At 37.5% G+C, this 19,468-nt stretch overlaps 3 protein-coding genes across 10 annotated transcripts in view; 1 reads left to right on the top strand and 2 right to left on the bottom strand.

Annotated features, from left to right (window-relative positions):
- LOC149047494 (uncharacterized) overlaps positions 1-1,258 on the top strand; it is a 79,495-nt gene extending 78,237 nt beyond the window's left edge. For 2 of the 4 annotated variants that reach the window (XM_089203569.1, XM_089203571.1), the window contains exons 5-6: positions 104-159; positions 1,009-1,258. In XM_089203569.1, the coding sequence (XP_089059695.1) occupies positions 104-159; positions 1,009-1,095 (143 nt within the window). In that variant the 3' untranslated portion in view covers positions 1,096-1,258. Of the gene's footprint in view, positions 1-103; positions 639-1,008 lie in introns of those variants that run through there. The other 2 variants (XM_089203568.1, XM_089203567.1) reach the window with 2 other exon arrangements.
- LOC113686153 (uncharacterized) overlaps positions 1-16,004 on the bottom strand; it is a 123,567-nt gene extending 107,563 nt beyond the window's left edge. For all 5 annotated transcript variants that reach the window (XM_089203562.1, XM_089203557.1, XM_089203559.1 and 2 more), the window contains exon 1: positions 15,112-16,004. The gene's annotated coding sequence lies outside the window, so the exon portion shown is untranslated. The remainder of the gene's footprint in view (positions 1-15,111) is intronic.
- LOC149047493 (uncharacterized) lies at positions 6,750-16,136 on the bottom strand. Its single transcript, XM_089203585.1, has 7 exons — positions 15,998-16,136; positions 13,703-13,839; positions 10,067-10,215; positions 9,533-9,626; positions 8,968-9,090; positions 8,255-8,310; positions 6,750-7,533 (listed from the first exon to the last, which is right to left on the bottom strand). Exons 3-7 carry the CDS (start codon positions 10,181-10,183, stop codon positions 7,447-7,449), a joined length of 477 nt encoding a protein of 158 aa, XP_089059711.1. The 5' UTR covers positions 10,184-10,215; positions 13,703-13,839; positions 15,998-16,136; the 3' UTR covers positions 6,750-7,446.
- Between the last annotated feature and the right edge of the window lie 3,332 nt (positions 16,137-19,468).

The following is a 19,468-nucleotide window of genomic DNA, read 5'->3' as shown; positions in this document are numbered from 1 at the left end:
TACTGTATCGATCTTATATATTGCTCCTGGCGGTGTCTCCCATTATGACTGACCTTAACTGATTTTTTTTATTGTATTTTATTTTTTTTTTTTTGTCTTCTAGAAACCAAGGTGTGGGTTGGATCTGCAAAGTTGCCGCCCATTCCTCCATTTTCTAAGGTAATCAACCAATTGACGCAGCCCTGTCAGCCCACCGGTCTCAGTGCTTGTGATTCCTTTCTGACAGCTGCGACTGCATTTCAGTATTTTCTCCCTCGCTAAATTTCTTCTGGTTTGTTACTCATAACGTTGTAGTTTTCGTCCTTTCTGTTATGATTTTTATTCACCTTACAAGCACTTGTACATTTTTCAACGAAATTGAAGCCGAACTCTCTCGTAAGCACTTATCCTATTGGCTCCAAAAATCAGCTCTTTTAAGGTTTTAAAATTCATTAGCCACCATCCAGGCCTAAGAATATATGGATACATTGGTTTTATAAAGTGAGTCAAACCTGCGAATGAGCCTCCGTGAAGAGTTTCTAAAGCTGACATTTCAAGCGTCAGCCTATCTCTCTGAGTAACGACTAACGCCTGAAACATCGGCTATGAAAACTCTTTACTGTGGCCAGTTTACATCATCAAATCTTTTGTTAAAACCAAATAATCCTGTTAACCTCTCCCTCCCCCCCCCCCCCCCCCCACCGACAAAGCGCTATAATTTCTTTGGAAACTTACACTCATCATTTCAATGATTTCCAGTCGAGCATTTTGTAATCTTTTTTTAGAAATTTTTGTAGGCTCATTACAGTAGCCATTCTCTGCCATTCTCTCTTCATCACATTGAACGCGCGCTTTGACGAAATAATAATGATGGTGATGATCATTATAATTACGATTACGGTAATTTTTGTCACTGCGTGTCCTAGTTGGATCTGCTCTTTTTGAGGAACAAGAGAGATAAATGCATGCGTTGACATTCTACGTTAATTAAGAGATTCTGCTTTCATTCTATTCTTCAATCTATTATAGAATCGAACCTATATGGGAAGAGTTGAACTTTTCAATGAAAAGAACATAATGTTTCTCTGTGGTGAAGTTGTTGGAAAGGTACGCTAGAAGACGAACACGAGTCAAGACTCAAGTGAAAGAAAAGAAGTAAGGGGGAAAGTAATTCGCTTAAGCAGGGGAAGACATTAAAAAAGTCGTCTTGCAATCGCTGATATTGTAAAATAAGGTTTCAAAATCTAACGACAATCATTAAAGATAACTCCGCTCTGTAGTTTGAGTAAACTCACAGATTATTTTTTTAAGGTGAGGGAATCAACTCATGAATGAAAAAACAACGCAGCAAAAACAGGTAACAATAAAGAGAGGGGATCAATTCGCGCGAAAAATAGTAAACTGTAGCAGAAATTACATAGATTTGAATAAGCAAGATTTTCCAAGAGAGCTAGCTAAGCACACTGGAACTGAACCTCTCCCTATACACGGTGCTCCCTTGAAAGTTCGACAGTGCAACAGAGATGTAAATAGAAATACGAAAGGACTGATCTGTGTGTTTGAGTTATTTGATCTATTGAGTTGCATAGCGTATTCACTACCAAGCCATTAGAAGTTTATTGCACAAAAGCAAATCTCAAACCAAAAATCTATCTATCTATGCTGTCTTTGGTTTTGTTTATCTAAACTTTCGCTGCTTTTTTTTTTTTCTGCTCAATAGATAATTCTTTTAGAGTTCACCGCGTCCTGAGTTTCAAAGGAAATAAGAGACTTTTCGTGACAAAATATCATCCATATTCGCTGCATACGACCGTTTGTTGCTGATAAAATAAATGCGCTTTTCAAATCGTTTTAGATCATTGAGCTTTTCAGTGATTTTAAATTTGTTGCATGGCATAGCTTACTTGAGACTCGGTGGTGTGTGCTGGTTGGAAAGGAAAAGAGAGAATGTGGGCTTTATCCATCCACCAAAAAGTTTCTTGAATAATTCCTATGAAGTTCAGCGTTCACTATATATCGTGATTCCACGATGTCTCTGTGCAGTTAATGAAAACTGCGTGGTTATTATGGCCGATTCGTTAAAAAAGTCATTTCACGAACGACAAATTCACACGCGCAAAATAAAGTCAACATGGAGATTCACGCACGTTACAATGAAAGCTGTTCCACGCAACAGCTGCAAACGCTAAAAACACGCGAGAAGCCCATGTGTTTTGTAATTCGTTAGTCAAGGCGACCTCCCTGGCTGACATTGGTGATTGAAAGAGATGCGTTGTATCGTCATCTGTTATACGAGACCGTGGCATTCCTCAATTCATCCCTAAACCCATTTCTTTACTGCTGACGACGTAAAGACAAAAGGGGAAAATCTAGCTCGTTGTAAAAGTGGCAAAATATTTACCTTCCACTGGGTTTATCAGCCAACTAGGCAATGGACTGGAAAAGTTCACCAGACCAATTCCTCAATAAAAAGAGAGGAAGATCATGTCTGGATCTGTAACCTTAAAACTCTGCCACCACCTAAGCTACTTTAAAGCGAAATATTTAACTAGACCTAGAGACTATTTGCGGCTATCAACAAATTTAGTCACGTCAGAGTCATAAAATATCGAAATGAAGAGTTTTGTGAAAGAAGTCAACGACCCTATGGAGCCTCCTTAACGTGCTACGCCATTTGTGGTTTTCCATGCTTCAAAAGAATAAAGGTTTATTAGGAATTTATACAAAACATTCAAACTGAACAATTTCTTCAGTAGCCATTGCGCCAGAAAACTGATAGAAAGAGTTCTTTATTGCTTAAACATATATGTGTCAAACTCTAATATACTCGAAGGTGCGAGGGATCCTACTTTTTAATTAAGCAAAAAATATTTAGTGTTTTAACTGAAAACAAACTTAATATGATTTACAACGTTTACTACCTCAATTTGAATTAAAGAATCAAAAACATTTCGCATTGTGTTTAAAAGTCTCACAATAGCCAGAGAGATTTCAACAAAAGCTCTAATTGTTTAAGCTATCCAAAGCGAGATCTTTCACGAGGCACAGAAAAAGATTTTAAAGACAAATATTTCGGTGAAGTTCTTCAGTTGCTATCTTCAATGAAGCGTGAAAGTTCATCGGATGTTCCCGTTCTTGTAATCATTCCTTGGCGAAGGAAGCTGGAACATTGGATCGGGTTGAAGGTAACGTACTTCAAAACTGACTTCACACGTAGAATTCCGTTTTCTTTAAAGTAGAAGAAAAGACGGAGTTCAACACTTGTACATTTAATTAAAATCTTACACGAAAGCGTTCAAAACGGTAAGGTGTCCCTTTTTTTTTTTTCTGAAATTTGTCTTTGTTTTCGCTCTTGCCAAAAAGCGTTTTGAGAATGGGTGTTGACATTTCGTCAGTACAATGATTTGGATTTTTTTTCTAAGATCTCAGTATTCATTATACTCCATCTGCACCTCACAGTTTTCTGTTTTCTAGGAATGCTTTCACATTTTGGAACACTAAAGGAGATGACTAACGAAAATAAATCAAATTCTCCCTCCCTAGCGGCTTCCATAGCTACATTTTGTAAACTACATCCTAAAAAGCTGTCAGTATAACAAGGTCTCAAAGTTCCACTTACAGGAAGAGTTAAGCTGTGGGAAGAAATGACCAAACATCGCGATCTGTTTTAAGATCACAATTGTATGAGCCAGTGATAAAGAGAGTCAAATATCCTTTATAACCTGGATAAGGATACTTAAAGGTAAACTGACGGCTAAAAGGTAATTTTTTCGGAATACCGTCTAAATGCCCCAGGTAACACATTGAAACATATGCAAGGTGCTTCAAATGCCTCTTTGTGCCTTTTTTCGCCGGGAAAACTGTCCTAAATCCAGCTTGGTAAGTCATCCACCGTAAACGCTTCGATTTTGATCATTACGTCACACATGTGTACATTAAGCAAAGTAAATATGGCGGATAGTCGTTCGAGTGAAAGCAGTTTTATTTCGAGGTCTGATTATTTGGATTTTGAGGCCTCGATGGAGGGTAAACATAATGAAAGGGTTCATGAACCTGTTGTTAAAATCAGGCCCTTGCGATTTGAACCGCTAGGACGAACCTAAAATAGAGCGCGAGAGTCAGAAGAGGATCACGAGCCTCTGCGCCGCGGCCGCCTCAATCAAGAAAGCGAGAACGGTGAACGTATTTACGCTTTCAAATAAAGTCTTTGAAAATCAGTCGCTCATTAAATGTAGGAGCGAGCAAGTAATAAAAACCAAATGTGTAGACTCTTGAATACCATGGGAGCGAAGCTGAAGCTAGGGTTTTCCTGAATGGAAATATAAACATGCACGTTTGTGGAGTTGAATTGGATGGATTATACAAGTTTCCACGCGATTGAATCGGTTTTCATTTTTTCTTTGTTGAATTTGGCGAACGACTAAAGATTTCTCGGCTTTTACTTTAAACCCCAAGCAGCAAAAGATAACATTCGTAAATGTAGTATTGAAATCCTCTTAATATTAACTTATTGTTTACTTGTGGTCTTTGCACCTTGTTTCATATATAGCCTAAAGTTTGTTATCTCCCACGTTTGCCAAACGGTGAAGGTCACAGAGCTGACAACTGTTCCTTTTGGTGAAACTAATCATACATGTTGTGCTACCTATTTTTTCTGTTCAACATCGTGAAAAAAAATCTACTTTACTGATCTTTTTATTAGAAGGTGTCAGTCTGGAAACTGCCGATCAATGTGAAGGGAAAAAGAAAACACCCTCTAAAACTCCCTCTGCATGGAAGTAGATGTTGTAAAAAAAAAATATATATATATATATCTATGTATATAGAGGATGGTACAGTGGAACAGTTGCAGCCAAAAGCCAGATGTATTGTCCAGCATTCAGGGTTTAAGGAAACTAGTGAGGGCTGACTCTCTCTCTCTCTCTCTCTCTTTTTTTTTTTTTTTTGCTTACAAAACATCATTATGTACACAGCGCTTCCCTGGTTTTCGTTTTCTTTGTTTTACATCCTGTTGTTTTCCGTCCATATTATCAATGTCAACGCAACTAAGAGTGGTACAGTCTCATGACATGTGCTTATTGGTTTCCTATCTCAGGCTGTCGGTTTGTTTACGATAAACGAGTGTGAGTAATTTACTGTTCATTTAGCTGACAGTGGTACATTTTTGAAACGAGTAACCTTTCGAACAGGACTGATTTCATCATGTTTCCGGTCGCAAATGAGAAACGACGCTTGAGTGTGGCGCTCATAACAAGGCGTTACGACATGGTTCTGGAAGTTAATCAAACTTAGGCACACGAATGTGCTATACATGCTGCTCAATGTTAGTTGTAATCATTCCTGGAAAACTCTCAGCTAGAGACAAAACGCGTCCAAAAAAATAAACAAAAAGGTTACAACAGCAAGAAGTCTTCCTTCCTGCTGCTGACTAGTCTCCTTTAAAAAAAATGAAAAAAGCATAATTCTTGTTCATTTCCGGAACGTGAAAGAAGAGTTTCGTTCACGAAACTGGATTACGACCTCCTGTAATAAGCGGCAACACCTTGCGCTTAGTCATGTTCACTCCAGAACCGATGGGCCTGAGGTCCCAGTGATACACACTGGACAAAATCTAAAGTGAAATACTTTCGGCATGGAATAAAAAATATTTCTTTGAGTATAAGACTCGATAATGGTTGGGAAGAAAAAATGATGGGAAAATATTTTTTACAACTGTTTATTTATATCGTTTATTTGCTCATTCAGGATTCTTTAACCTAAGAGGAACATACTGGGACAAAAAAAAAAAAAAACGGCGCGGGGGGAGGGGATAGAATTAGGCGTCAGTTACCCTTTAATGATTTTATCATAATACTTTCATTGCGCGGAAAACGAAAGAACTTGGGATTGACAAAACCACCATCATCCACGGTAACTTTCCTTGATTTTTTTGGCAAATGACTTAAATGCATATTGAATAAAACAGAGCAGCATGTTGACTTACCTATGGCAAGCAACAATACAGAGGCGTTAAGGACCACGAATGGAACATTTACAAAGATGGAGTCGTTCTTTCCCTCTCCTTCCCACGACCCATTAAATCCCCCCTGTCCTCAAGAAACTAAAAGTAGCCACAGTAGCAATGTCATTGTGATAACAGCACTACAACGAGATAAATAAAGAAAGATAAATTTTATTGAATTAGATGGTAGTGAATCCAAGCTCGGTGGAGCTTGCTGAAGATAGGTATGTATTGCTATCGTACATTATTTCAAGAGCATTTCAACGCTGTCTGATACAAAATTGCAAGAGATGCGGAAGATTTGCAAGTGTCAACAGAGAGTTTTCACAGTTTTCAACGTCATCAGCCGCTAATTCGTTACCAGTCTACGGGACACTTTTAAGACTAGATAAGAGCACTTTAGGGTCCGTAAAGACCGTTCACGTTTTTTGAGATTTTTCTTCAGTCGAAATTGGTTTGTACATATGATGAGCTAAATATTTACGCGAAAGAACTTCGTGTCATAGGCACTTCAAAAGCGCACAGCATTCTGTTTTGACATGAAGGTCTCAATGGGGTGATGGATTTTACGGTTAAATGTCAAATTGTAGACCATTTTACGGCCAACAGTTGATTACCGTCCTTTGTGATTAAAGAACCATTTCTGCAGTTAACTTTTTAAGGACTTTCGGCTATAATATTTTTTGGCTGTTTTACAGCTAATGGTGAAGACTATTGTGGCCCCCTTACATTACCAGCAATGAAAGGCAAAATAACGCAAACCAGATAATACTTTTGCCATGAAATGTTCATTTTATTGCTTTGAAACACGGTGAACCCCAAAAGTATTTATTTATTGAGCGGAAAAAAAAAACGCGTTAGATAATTAAAACCATAGAGAGCGACAATAGGCATCCTTTGGTTATGAGTTTTGCTCGTATGCAATGAACTGCGCTGTCATAATTGATATTTCAAGAAGTTTTTTGAACAATGGCCTGGTCTTGAATACACCAAGCGACTCACAAGAACAGATTACTAAAACAAACAGATCAGTCCTATCTCATTTTTACCAAACTCTTTGTTTTAACTAATGAGTTTTATGGAAGCGCTGTGTGTAGGGAAGAGTTCAAAGGCTCTCACCTGCTCCGCTTGCTCCCTTGCACAATCGTTCTCATTAAAATTTAAGTAATTCTTGCTGCAGTATATAGTTTTTCACGCTAACTGATCCGTCCTCTTATTGTTCCCCGTTCTCTACGTCGGTTTTAAATATCAGGCTATTTCACAAATGAGCTGATTCCCTCGCCACAAAAACGTAATCTATGTATTTATTCAAAGTTACTAGAGTTATCTTTAATTATTTTTGTTAGATTTTAAAACTTTGTTTACAGAATCATTGGTTGCAAGACCACTCTTTGCATGTCTTTTCATGCCTATTTTTTCCTTCATGCTTCCCTTGAGTCTTGGCTCCCGCTTGTCCTGTCCGTCTCTTACCTCACTTTGGCTACAATCTCACCACAGAGAAACATGATATCCTCTTCATTAAAAAGTTGAAATTTCGCCTTGTAGATTCGATTCTAATTGATTGAAGAACAAAATGAAATATAATAAATAAATTATAGTAGAATGTAAACTCATGCATTGATTTAGGGCCCTCTCTTGTTTCTTGGAATGAACTGATAAAACTATGCACGGCTTGATAATAATCGTCATAATCATAATGATAATGATCAACACCATGATTCGTAATGATTCCTTTTCAAAAAGTGCGCAGTCGATGTAATGGTAATGAAGATAAGGAAGAATGGCTGCTGACGCTAAAGCTCACAGGTGCCAGACAACATTAAGATGAGCGTACAAAGATGACAAAATTCTCGACTGGAAATCATTTTAATGGAGCCCTAGCCCTAGGTCAGAACGAAGGGCTAACTCTTTAGAAACTCTTCACAATGGCTAATTTTCATTTATAACTCAGTCGATAAAACTAAAATATCGGAAAATCCTTTGGCCTGGATGGTGGCTAACGAATTTGATATCCTTGGAAAAGCTGATTTGAGATAATAGGACGAGTGCTCACAAGAGAGTCGGCTTCAGTTTCGTTGAAAAATGTAGTTACATTTGCTTGAGACAGATCCATAAATATCATATAGGAAAGGACGAAAACTGTACCGTTATGATTGACAAGCAAGATCAAATCTAGAGAGAGAGGAAAGACTTAAATGCAGCCGGGGCTATCAGATAGGAATCACAAGCGCTGAAACCCGTAAGCTGACTGGGCTACGCTAATCGATCGATTACCTTAAAACCTGGAGGAATGGCCGGCAACTGTCCAGATTGAACCCACACTTTGGTTTCTAGAAGACAAAAAAAAAAGCTAAGAAATTAGCAACGGTTATTCAAAATAGGAAACAACATGCACTAAGAGCAATATATAAGATTGAAAATTAATCAATGAGGATGGATTGCGTGAATTTTTCATTGCTATTTTTTGTTTGTTTTATTTTTCATTCGAAGCTGTCTGTTTAAGGTGGTCAAGAAAGCAATTTGTAAAGATCGTCGTTCTTAATTCTAAAACATGTCTCGATGTATTTAACACCGTCGGTTGAAAAACTATTTGGAAAAAGAAACTGTTTGAATTTATGCCAATCTCGGAATACATGTATGACTATAATCACAGGGATAAATATACGAAAAACAGGAACTAATGGTATGATTAGCTTCCTAAGGTTTAAGCTGGAATTTTATGAACTAGAACCCATAATTTTGATTTAATCTGCAAAGCAGGGTATTAGATGATTAGCTTTAATTATAAATGCTTAAGAAAATTCAAAGTGAAATAAGTGTCTCTTAATCCTCTCTTAGTCCTCTCTTTTTTTTATTTTTTCTTCCTTCCTTTCTTCCGTTTCTTTCTTTCATTTTTTTCTTCCTTTCTTTCTTATCTTCATTTCTTTTTTTCTCATTTTCTTTCTTCTTTTTTTTCTTCGTAGCTCTCTTATTGGGAGACAACTTACCACCAGCAGGTAAACTGCAATAGATTGGGTCCTCATCGCATACAATGTCGTCCATTTTCTTGAAAATCACCTTGCCGTCTGAGATAAGTTCGTATTGCCAGAATATTTCGAGAACATCTACCGCTATTAGAAGCAAGCACTAGTTAGAATTCCCAGTGTAGGGAAATCTGATTCCCTGAATTGAATACAAATAAAACCTTGGAGCATTGGATTCTGTCGTCCGATACTCTACGAAAAAAACTCAGTGGTTGATTGGACCCCACATTAGGTCTAAACGAGATATTAATATATGTCTTCCAATTTTTCTTGCATGCCGCAAGGATATGCAGTTTCGGTATGTTTTCATACCGCCTAATCAAGGAAGATGCTATCCGCAGTTTTTAATCATTCTTGCGGTCGTTTATAATTCATTCACATGTCAGTCAAAAAAAATGTAATTATGCAAACTGGATTTTCTGCAAGCCGTGGAATTTCATAAGCCCCTCCTCCTGCTTTTGTAACGATATCACTTTTAATTGAAAATCAATAAAAAAATATTGACTTCTCCATCCCAACTTCAACTTACCAGGTGTAAGTGTTACATTAAAATTAAAATGGGTTCCAGCAGGAATGAAAGGCCATGGAGAAAATTTTAACGTTGGAGGCTTATGGTACTTTCCTGAAAAGAATGCAACAATGGAGCATCACCTTGGACTACAAAAAAACAAAATTAGTTTCCAATTGAGTCTTTCACTAGTAAATGGTTGATGCCATTCATTAGTCCCTAGACTTCTAACTTACTTTAGTCCAGGCCCCACGAAAATCTTAGATACAAAGCAATGCATGGAAAATTAAATTGTAACTTTGTTTTTTTGCGACAAATGAGTAGTCTTATTCTCGGCTGGTTTTGAGTAAAACAGCCGGTGGGCAGTGGAGAGGTAAATTTAAAAATAATGGGAATAGAGTAATGGAACCCGGATATCAGATAGTTGAAGAAGTAGTTAGTCAACTGCTAAAAAGAAAATCGGCAATTCTTTTCATTTTTCATGCCATTTCTAGTATAATTCTGTAAATTTTTCCTAAACAGTTTTTCGGCCAAATTTAAAAAGAGTAACATATCACAGAATGTCACATTAATTATTTCAATTCCAGAGCGATATCCCCATGTTCCACTGATAACAAAAAGTAACGTGCTCAGAGAGATGGTTTGTCCCGGTTGTCGCGTCAAAATCATCATCGTCTCCCAACCGACAGCTGTGCAGAAAAACTCTGTAAATTAAGGAGTTCATCGTGAATTTAATGCGGCCTTTTGTAATGAGGGTTTGATAGCCTCTTTGAGATACTTTTCCAAAGTCTGTAAAGGTGAGCTTTTGGCTGAAATACTTGAAAAGTAAGTTTTCTTTATGGTTTGTACCAAAATTAAAGAATTTAAAAAAATAATAATAAAATAAAAAAAAGAAAGAAAAAACCGACGGTGGGTCTAACGAATTCGATATCACCTGGAAAAGAATTGATGGATAAGGCTGAACAGATCTCTTGCTGAGAAGCCTTCAGTGCACCATAGATAATACCTTACCATATAAATAGTTTTTACCAACCACGAGAACTCTTATAAGAGATGCCGAATATAGGGAAAAGTAGGTTTAAGATCCTCATTTTCAGCCAAAACCTCAGTCCTTCTCGGGGGGAATTCGAAATTATGAAAATTTATAGAAAAAATGAGGCACTACGAGAGCCATCCTTGATTGGTCAAAAACCTTTCGTGTTTATTGCACCGATGAACCCATAGAAACAAAGAAACATGCTCATTTTAATGTTTGATGAAAGAAATCGACGAATTTCGATCTGTTTACCGTTTTCCCTTATTTTCCCAACATCTCTCGAGGGTTATCACGCGGGTACGCTGAAAGATGGCGCGGTCAATTGCCTTAATGAGAGAGAGCGTAACGTATCCATTAAGAAAATTACACAATTTGAGCTGATAAATTATTTCTCTAAATATTTATACCATCGTAACGATTGAGCAGATCCTTGAAATTATGATCCCAAGATTCTAAAAGCGCCAGTTACACCAGTTGACACTTGTGCGAAAATATTGAGCAGTTCCCAAATGGTGAAGTTTCCAATTTTATTTTATGGTACCCATTCAGTCGAGAGGCAAATTTGCATTTCGTTTCGCTGGTGTATTTGTGGCTCTTGTCAAAATTTTTGTAGGGAACTTATATTAAATACTCTTTACGACTAGATCTTTCGGGTTTTGAAGCTGCAGCAACTTAAGGTAACAAGTGAGGGATGGATCTCTACAATAGTGGTGAAATAAGCTTTCTATTCAATCGAATATTTTGTCCATTCATGATATATCAGGTACTTTGTAGAGTGATTTACGATCTTTGTCTGAGCTGGTAAAATATGTACCCCTTCATCAATTTCAAGTGTGAATTTTAATAACGCGAAAATGCGACAACATAAAGAACTCTTAGTAATGAGGGGGGAGCAAGGCGTGCCTTGTATCTTTCTTGTGAGTTGAGCCTGAAAACGTCCTAACCCAACACCAGCAGTTAAAAAACGCAAAAATTTGTCCACATGGTTTTTAATTCATATCTCAACAAATATTTACAGGAATAACACCTATAATATGTCATTTTAAAGTGTATAAAATGGGCTTCTCAGGAAAAAAAATTCATCATTGAAACCCAGGACTTTCCTAAAAAGCAAAATTTAAAACACAAGATAAGTAAGACATAGTGTAAAACTTGAGGTAAAAGTCACTTTTCCTCATAGGTATAGGTTAATCAAGATTAATTGATAGCAGAAGTTAATTATTAACATGTCAGCAACATTTCCTTAAAATCTGAAAGAAAAAGAATAAATAATGAATTTTTTATGAATTTTTATGTGCACCCATGTCATTCCAAAAAAATTAGCAAAAATTTTGTCGACATTCAGTTTTTAATTCATATTTCAACAAACATTTACAGGAATAACACCTACAATATGTAATTTTAAATTGTATAAAATGGGCTTCTCAGGAAAAAGAAAATTCATCATTGAAACCCAGGACTTTCCTAAAAAGCAAAATTTAAAACACAAAATAAGTAAGACATAGTGTAAAACTTGAGGTCAAAGTCGTTTTTCCTCACAGGTATAGGTTACTTAAGATTAATTAAGATTATGAATTTTTATGTGTGCCCATGTCATTCCAAAAAATTAGCAGGAAAAAAAAATTTGTTGGGAAATTCGACTTTATAACAGGAGGATGGGTAGGCCCTGATGTGTTACAGGGTGAATGAATTTGCCTTTTAACATCCCTACTAACTAATGAGAGTCCTCCCTGAGAAAACTAGGACCAAATCACAACTATTCCCACTGAAAAAGAGTAAAGCAACAAGGTGAAAAAAGTTATTTTTTTTTTCTGATATTTTTGAGAAACACAACATCTGAAAACATTGGAATAAACATCAGCAAAATTTGCCCGTGGTACTCCTTAGAGTGAAACACTGCAAAACAATCCCAACCCTTACTAACATGCATACACTTTGGACATTGAGGGGCATTGCATTAAGATCGAACCCTGAAATCTCCCCTACCCTCTTTATAACATACCACACAGCGTCTCTGAGTATCAGAGGAAAAAAAAATTGTTTGGGCAAATGATTGAGAGCGATACAAAAGCTTTTCAAAGTCCGTTAAAATGCAGTTATTTGACCTTTTGCGGTCAACATTCCAGTCGCGAGTCACACATATTTTAATATGTTCCAACCCATAGGAGGCCAAAAAATGTACATAGAAAGATATTTCCAAATGCTCTAACCTCATTTGCCGCAGAAGCCCGATCCAGAGACCATTTTAATGTGATTCTCTTGTCGTTCGTCGTATTTAAGTCTGTATAAGTGATAACGTCCGATGAAACCACCAACCTTGTCGAACACCATCTTGTTGTCAAACGTTCGATATCTATCTTCACTGTGGCATCTTATTCAACGGTTCAGTTGAATGCGAGTATTGCTCAGTTTACAATACACTAAAAAATTACATCTGACAGTCTCATTCAATGCTAACCTGAGTCGACTACAAACATGTACGCCCTTTGAGTAAAAAGTAACTTTCCATTGTATGATTTGCATTGCGTGACGACTCTCCGTATACAAAATTACGTTGACTGCAACATATGTGTAGTGCCACTTTTAACAGCATCGATCAGATCTACTGCACCACAAACCGAACAACACTCACAGTCAACTGAACCGCTGGATAAGATGCCACAGTGCAGAAAGATGTCAAACGTTTTACAACGAAGGTTGGTGATAGTTTGCAGATTGACAGGCAGTTTCATCAGATGTTATAAATACGACGAGCGACAAGATAACCAAAGTGAAATGGTTTTTGGATCTTTCTTCTACGGCAAATGAGGTTAGAGCATTTGGAAATGTGTACCCATGTACATTTTCCGGCCTCATATGGGTTGAATCATATTAAAGAAGGTGGGTGACTCGCAACTGGAATGTTGACCGCGAAGGTCAAATAACTGCATTTTAACGGATTTTGAAAAGCTTTCGTATCGCTCTCAATCATCTGGCTAATCTCAGCCTGATAATGATTGTTCTTATAAAAAAAAAAATAAAAAAAATAAAAAAAACTAAAAAAAAAAAAAAGAAGATTCTTATGGGTAAAAAGGCTGCGTGTATGTATACATGTATTACCAAAAATTGGCAAATATCGTTATCATTACATTATACTGACAAAATTTGTAGCTTACCGAGAGGGAAAGACCTTGAAATCTGCGTGCAACTTGTCCCAACTGTTTTTGCAACGTAATACTCCTCTAGAGGTTGAAATTTTCCGTTAAAACTCCTGCTTGCATTTGCTGACTTTGCTTCGAATCTTCCTTATCACCTATCGTAATCAAGATAATGTGTCAAGGGTTAATAACCAATTGTCAAGGGCTCGAAACCAAACTATTTTGGACTATTGTGACGAAAACCTAACCTTAGCAAAAGCAATGACCAGTCATAAACAGGAAGTAATCTATCACCAACCAGTACTGTGAGCAGTGCTAATGTAGTGTCAAAGAACTAGAGCTTATTTTTCAAATCGTTTATCTTTCATAACATGCGTGGTGTTGCAAAAAATCGAATTCGAAGGTACTTGATACCGTTCCCAAACATTGATCAAAGAAATCTTTGGAATCTCTGGAATCTTTTTAGGTACGAAATGATTTAGCCGAAAAGACAGCACTTTCATAACTTGGCGGTCTTCCATTTCGTAACCTGTTCCCGTCCATGAAATGAATTAAGAGCGACGGTCAGGAAATATCAACCAAAATCTTAATTTCGTGGCAAGAGTTGAAAAATCGCTTTCTTTCGTTTTTTTTCCTTAAGTAGCTTTTTGGTAGATAAGATACCTGATCAGAGATTCCAACCCCATGTGATGGAAAATAGGGAGTAATTATTAGTGCCAAAGGTGCGAGCTTCTAGGGGGGTCAGGGGGCATGCCCCCGGGAAATTTTGCAAATTTAGGTTCTCTCAAGTGCCATTTCCTGAATTTTGACATCATTCCGGCCTGAGTTATAACATACCATAATGCTCTTCACGAAGAAAGTAAGTATAATATGAGTGTTTCACAGTGACAGATCGCCAAAAATTCTAAAGATTAGCAATTTTCCCCTAGTTTTCAGAATTTTATGATAAATCGGGAGAATTTGGTAAAAATCGGGAGAGCGGGAGGCAAGACATCAAATCGGGAGACTCCCGATCAAATCGGGAGGGTTGGAATCTCTGCCTGATGTGGATTGTTCCCGCCAAAAGCTGTTTATTTTTTAGAAAAATTAGAATATCGGTTTTTGTGGTCGGAGTCACAAAATTTGCTAATCATTTACGTGAAATTTGCATACACCAACTTGCCTCTCGTTCGCAAGCAAAGTCGCACGGAGAAATTTGGACACTTTATTTCAACAGAATCACTGTTCTTCTTTTACTAGAAGATTCTTTAAGAGCAAAAGCGACACTCGCTGAGCAGAAATTATTCAAAAATGAGGAATAGGTTTTATGGATAACAAAAACTCCGTTTTGTTATTGATTTTCGACGGCAATATTGCACATGTGGTATAACTCCAAATTGACTTCATTCTAGTTAAATCCCACATTTATACATACATCTAAAACATACCTGGGAATTAGCTTGGGTTATTGAAGGAAATCTCTATAAGGCGGTATCGAAGTTAAGGAATTTTCATGGTGGGTCGGCGGTAATTGTGTAAACACTTCCAGTTTCGAAATCCATGAAAGTGGATATTTGATCCCCAAATACTCATTTTTCTTAATCCTTGTAGGTTTTACAGTTGCAAAGTTGCGTTTCTACTTAAAGAGTGAGATAGAAAAGCCAAACTGGGTGAGTTTTGGCCATTTTGAAACGCTAAACTCTTTGTTTCGTGACTAAACGTGATATTGGGGAGTCGATCAGTCACGGAATCACAATAATAACAATGCATTTCTTGACGGCGTATGAGAACAGTGTAAGGGTATAATTGAATGAGTAAAACAGCAAGATTTGGAAAATATGGCTCTCAAAACTCGGTTGCCATGGTAACGTCATTGCTGACGTACAAGTCACGACGACTTTAAAATGTCCCCAGATGATTTTTAGGAAAAGTCGCTGGGTTTGGTGCTCAAAGCTTGAGTGGTTTCGAAATTGATCAACTTTTAAGCAAAGGGGGCTTCAAACCTTCCCCGGTCTAAATAGGGTTAAGGGTGTGAATAAAATAGAAGAACGTATGGAATGCCACGAGTAAACGTAAAAGCTAAACCTCGCTCAACTTTTACGTTTACGTGCGACCTTTCAAACATTGCCTCTATTTAAATTACGCGCTTAAAAGCTACGTGTGTATGCACGTGAAATTTACGCGACAGTGGGAATCCACCCTTATTCACCTACCTAGACGCGAGCAGTAACCAATTAGAGAGCACTCATGTAGTAGGCAGTCGAGTAACATTCATAATACACCTACGCCAGGCGCGCAACAAAGTTATTTCCCTTTTTCACTTTCTTATTTTACCTCGAAATCAGTCTTGAGGTACCGCTTTGCCTCCTTTAAAGCTTCCTTTTGTGTTTTTGTCCATGTAAGATCCATTCCGTTTTCCCCGAGCTGGTGCACAACGTTCACAAGATCTTCAAATGCCTGCGCACCAGAACAGCTTACGTAATCTAACCCTTGCAATGACTTGCGAGTCGAAGCGGAACAAACATGCAGAATTCTTAGCAGTGTACTGCGACTCATGGGTGTGAAATCATGCTCGGAAATGGAAATGCGCTAATTTTGCTTCAGGCATGAATAACTTCGTTTGTGCATTGGTAGGCACCAGTTTTCCACTGCCATGGACTGCATCATGCTGCCTGGCGACCTTAAACCGATAACTTGTCAGGCCTGGGATTCACTGTTGAATTGTTGCCAAGCTAACCTTATCCGCCATTATGGACAATATCTGCCTGCGAGAATCCCTTTCGTTTGCATTTTTGTAGCAGTTTGCCAGCGTGTACATCAATTCTTTATCCAAACCACTAGAACAAGTGTGATTTCCAGTTTCATTTTGTTTTGAGGACATAATAGATTCCCAGAGAAGATCTAGATCATTAGGCGCTATTTCACCAAGAACAGCCGAAACCGCTTGCTTGGCTTTGCGCTAAGGTGGTCAATAGGTTCTTCCGACTTCATTCCTGTGGTGCTTGTCTCGGTTTTTTCTAGGAGGGTTGATGGTAAATATAATGACGTTTTGCTACCACCGAACAAGGAGTACTTGCAGCAATTGGAAGGTTACACATCACGCCCTAGACAAGGACGCAATATAAATATAACGTAAACTGTATTAAAAAAAAATTAATTGGGTACATAATTATCAAAGTTAACCAACACTTAGACAAAGATCAATAAACCCTCCTGATCTTTATTGCCTTTATTATGGACTAAAAGTAAAACCTTTTTTGCTGCCTTCATTTATGATAAAAAGTGCCTAATTTATTACATTAAATACCTTTCATTATAACAAATAAGTACGAACTTTGAAGCGAGTAGTAAAGGAACCCGGAGTGATATATTGGAAACCCGAAACGTTTTTCTGGGCGTTATTCACCGTATCCTTAACCTTGAGAAAATCACATGAACTCGTATCCCTGGCGGTATAAGGTGGAGGGATGCGTGTGTGTAGGTGGGGGCAAGTGGAAGCAAAAATGCAGTTTTTTTTAAATGAACCCTTTATTCTTAAAAGAACAATTTGGCCTCAGCTTACCATCGCGGACTACGTGGTCTTTAACTTGTTGCCACTGCTTCAAGTTCTCAGATTTTGGTGAGAATAAAAATAGAAAATCCGCTGAATAAATTTCAACTGTGTGCAGACGCAAGGGCGACATAAAATGCACGGGGTATTAAACCTCTTCATTATCTGCGGAACTCGGGAAAAACGGACGTAGAAGGCACAAAATAAACATATGGCACTGTTTTCTTGGATACCAGCACACAGTCTGAGGTCTACAAAATCGGTTAATTTGTGCTCTCTATCCCTATTCGTTACATTTCAAGGAAAGGCAGTAAGGAAACAGGGCCCGCTCATGCAGATTTTGTGATGATAAGGTCCCTATCCATTTTTTTTTTTAATCTTTTTTGCCCCGCGGGCCTTGTTTGGTGCCACTGTTAATAACACTATTTCCATTGAGTGCCAGGTCAGAACTTACAGAAGTCTCAATGGTCTCAGTTTCCTCGTAAGAAAGGTTCTTGGTCTCCGGAAGCTTTGTGGGCAGCTCCCCTATTTTCTTCATGTCAAGATTAACCCGGCAGTTGCAACAAATATCTGTTGAGTGAATCGATGGAAAATGCAGGTTTTTGCTGATACGATATAATCACTATTCTGAACAACTACGGTCTTAATTTACACAAGTAAGGGAACCTGTTTTAAAAAACTTAAATGATAGATTTTCCTGTCATTTCCTATACTTCAACTCTTCAATTCCCTACCCTTTGATATACCTGAAGCCTGTTAAAGGTACCCTTCAACCCAACACCAGCAGTTACAAAAAACGCACAAATTTGTCCACATTCAGTTTTTAATTCATATCTCAACAAATATTTACAGGAATAACACCTACAATATGTCATTTTAAAGTGTGTAGAATGGGCTTCTCAGGAAAAAAAAAATTCATCATTGAAACCCAGGACTTTCCTAAAAAGTAAAATTTAAAACACAAAATAAGTAAGACATAGTGTAAAACTTGAGGTCAAAAGTCACTTTTCCTCACAGGTATAGGTTACTCAAGATTAATTGACAACAGAAGTTAATTATTGATATGTCAGCAACATTTCCTGAAAATCTGAAAGAAAAAGAATAAATAATTAATTTTTTATGAATTTTTATGTGCACCCAGGTCATTCCAAAAAAATTAGCAAAAATTTGTCCACATTCAGTTTTCAATTCATATCTCAACAAATATTTACAGGAATAACACCTACAACCATGTCATTCCAAAAAATTAGCAGGAAAAAACATTTGTTGGGAAATTCGACTTTATAACAGGAGGATGGGTAGGCCCTGATGTGTTACTGGGTGAATGAATTTGCCTTTTAACATCCCTACTAACTAATGAGAGTCCTCCCTGAGAAAACAAGGACCAAATCACAACTATTCCCACTGACAAAGATAAAAGCAACAAGGTAAAAAAAGTTATTATTTTTTTTTCTGATATTTTTGAGAAACACAACATCTGAAAACATTGGAATAAACATCAGCAAAATTTGCCTGTGGTACTTCTTAGAGTGAAACACTGCAAAACAATCCCAACCCTTACTAACATGCATACACTTTGGACATTGAGGGGCATTGCAATAAGATCGAACCCTGAAATCTCCCCTACCCTCTTTATAACATACCACACAGCATCTCTGAGTATCAGAGAAAACTGGGATATGGACAGTTGTAAATTCCTCTGGGGTGGAAGGGGGTGATTTCATCATGGTATTCTCTGGTGGACTACCATAATCGGGTAAACCACAGAGTTGCCAACAATTTCTTCCCAGAAATCACCCAAAGAATACTGAGAGGGCCTTTTTAGAGCTTCATTGTCAGGAAACTGAGCCTGATGCTCTTTGAAAAGGATAAAGCCATTGATTACAGCCATGTCAAATAGGTGGTAAACCATAGTTTTCCACCACTTCATGGACTTACGTAGTACACTATTTGTGGTTAGAATCTGGTAGCAGCAGAAGGAGCAGAGGGGCCACCAACAACACATTCAAACAAAAATATAATTTTCAATGAATAAATCAATTATCCTCAACATTTATAGAATAATATCCTAAACAAATTCAAGTTATTCTATGGTATACGCATTCGGAAATTATACTTGTTGTTAAATTTCGCAGGTTGGAAATATTTCACTCACCAGGAGCTATGGGTTCCTAAGTCGAAGCGCAAGCCTCCTCCGGCCGATCGTCATCTTCAACTTCTCCCTCGCTAAAAATATAAAATGTACACTGCTTATA

The sequence above is a fragment of the Pocillopora damicornis genome, chromosome 4, assembly GCF_964200805.1.
Source record: "Pocillopora damicornis chromosome 4, jaPocDami1.2, whole genome shotgun sequence".
In the NCBI taxonomy this organism is placed as follows: domain Eukaryota; kingdom Metazoa; phylum Cnidaria; class Anthozoa; order Scleractinia; family Pocilloporidae; genus Pocillopora; species Pocillopora damicornis.
The sequence above is the reverse complement of the archived record's forward strand: the minus strand, read 5'-3'. Positions and strand labels throughout refer to the sequence as shown.

Bases quoted from the DNA above. Each gene is read 5' to 3' on its own strand.
- LOC149047493 (XM_089203585.1), bottom strand. From the start codon at position 10,183: ATGATGATTTTGACGCGACAACCGGGACAAACCATCTCTCTGAGCACG. The intron at 8,311-8,967 runs GTAAGTTGTCTC...TTTGTCTTCTAG, and splicing joins TTGCAGTTTACCTGCTGGTG to AAACCAAAGTGTGGGTTCAA. The intron at 7,534-8,254 runs GTAATCGATCGA...TCAATCAATTAG, and splicing joins CCATTCCTCCAGGTTTTAAG to AATCGAATCTACAAGGCGAA.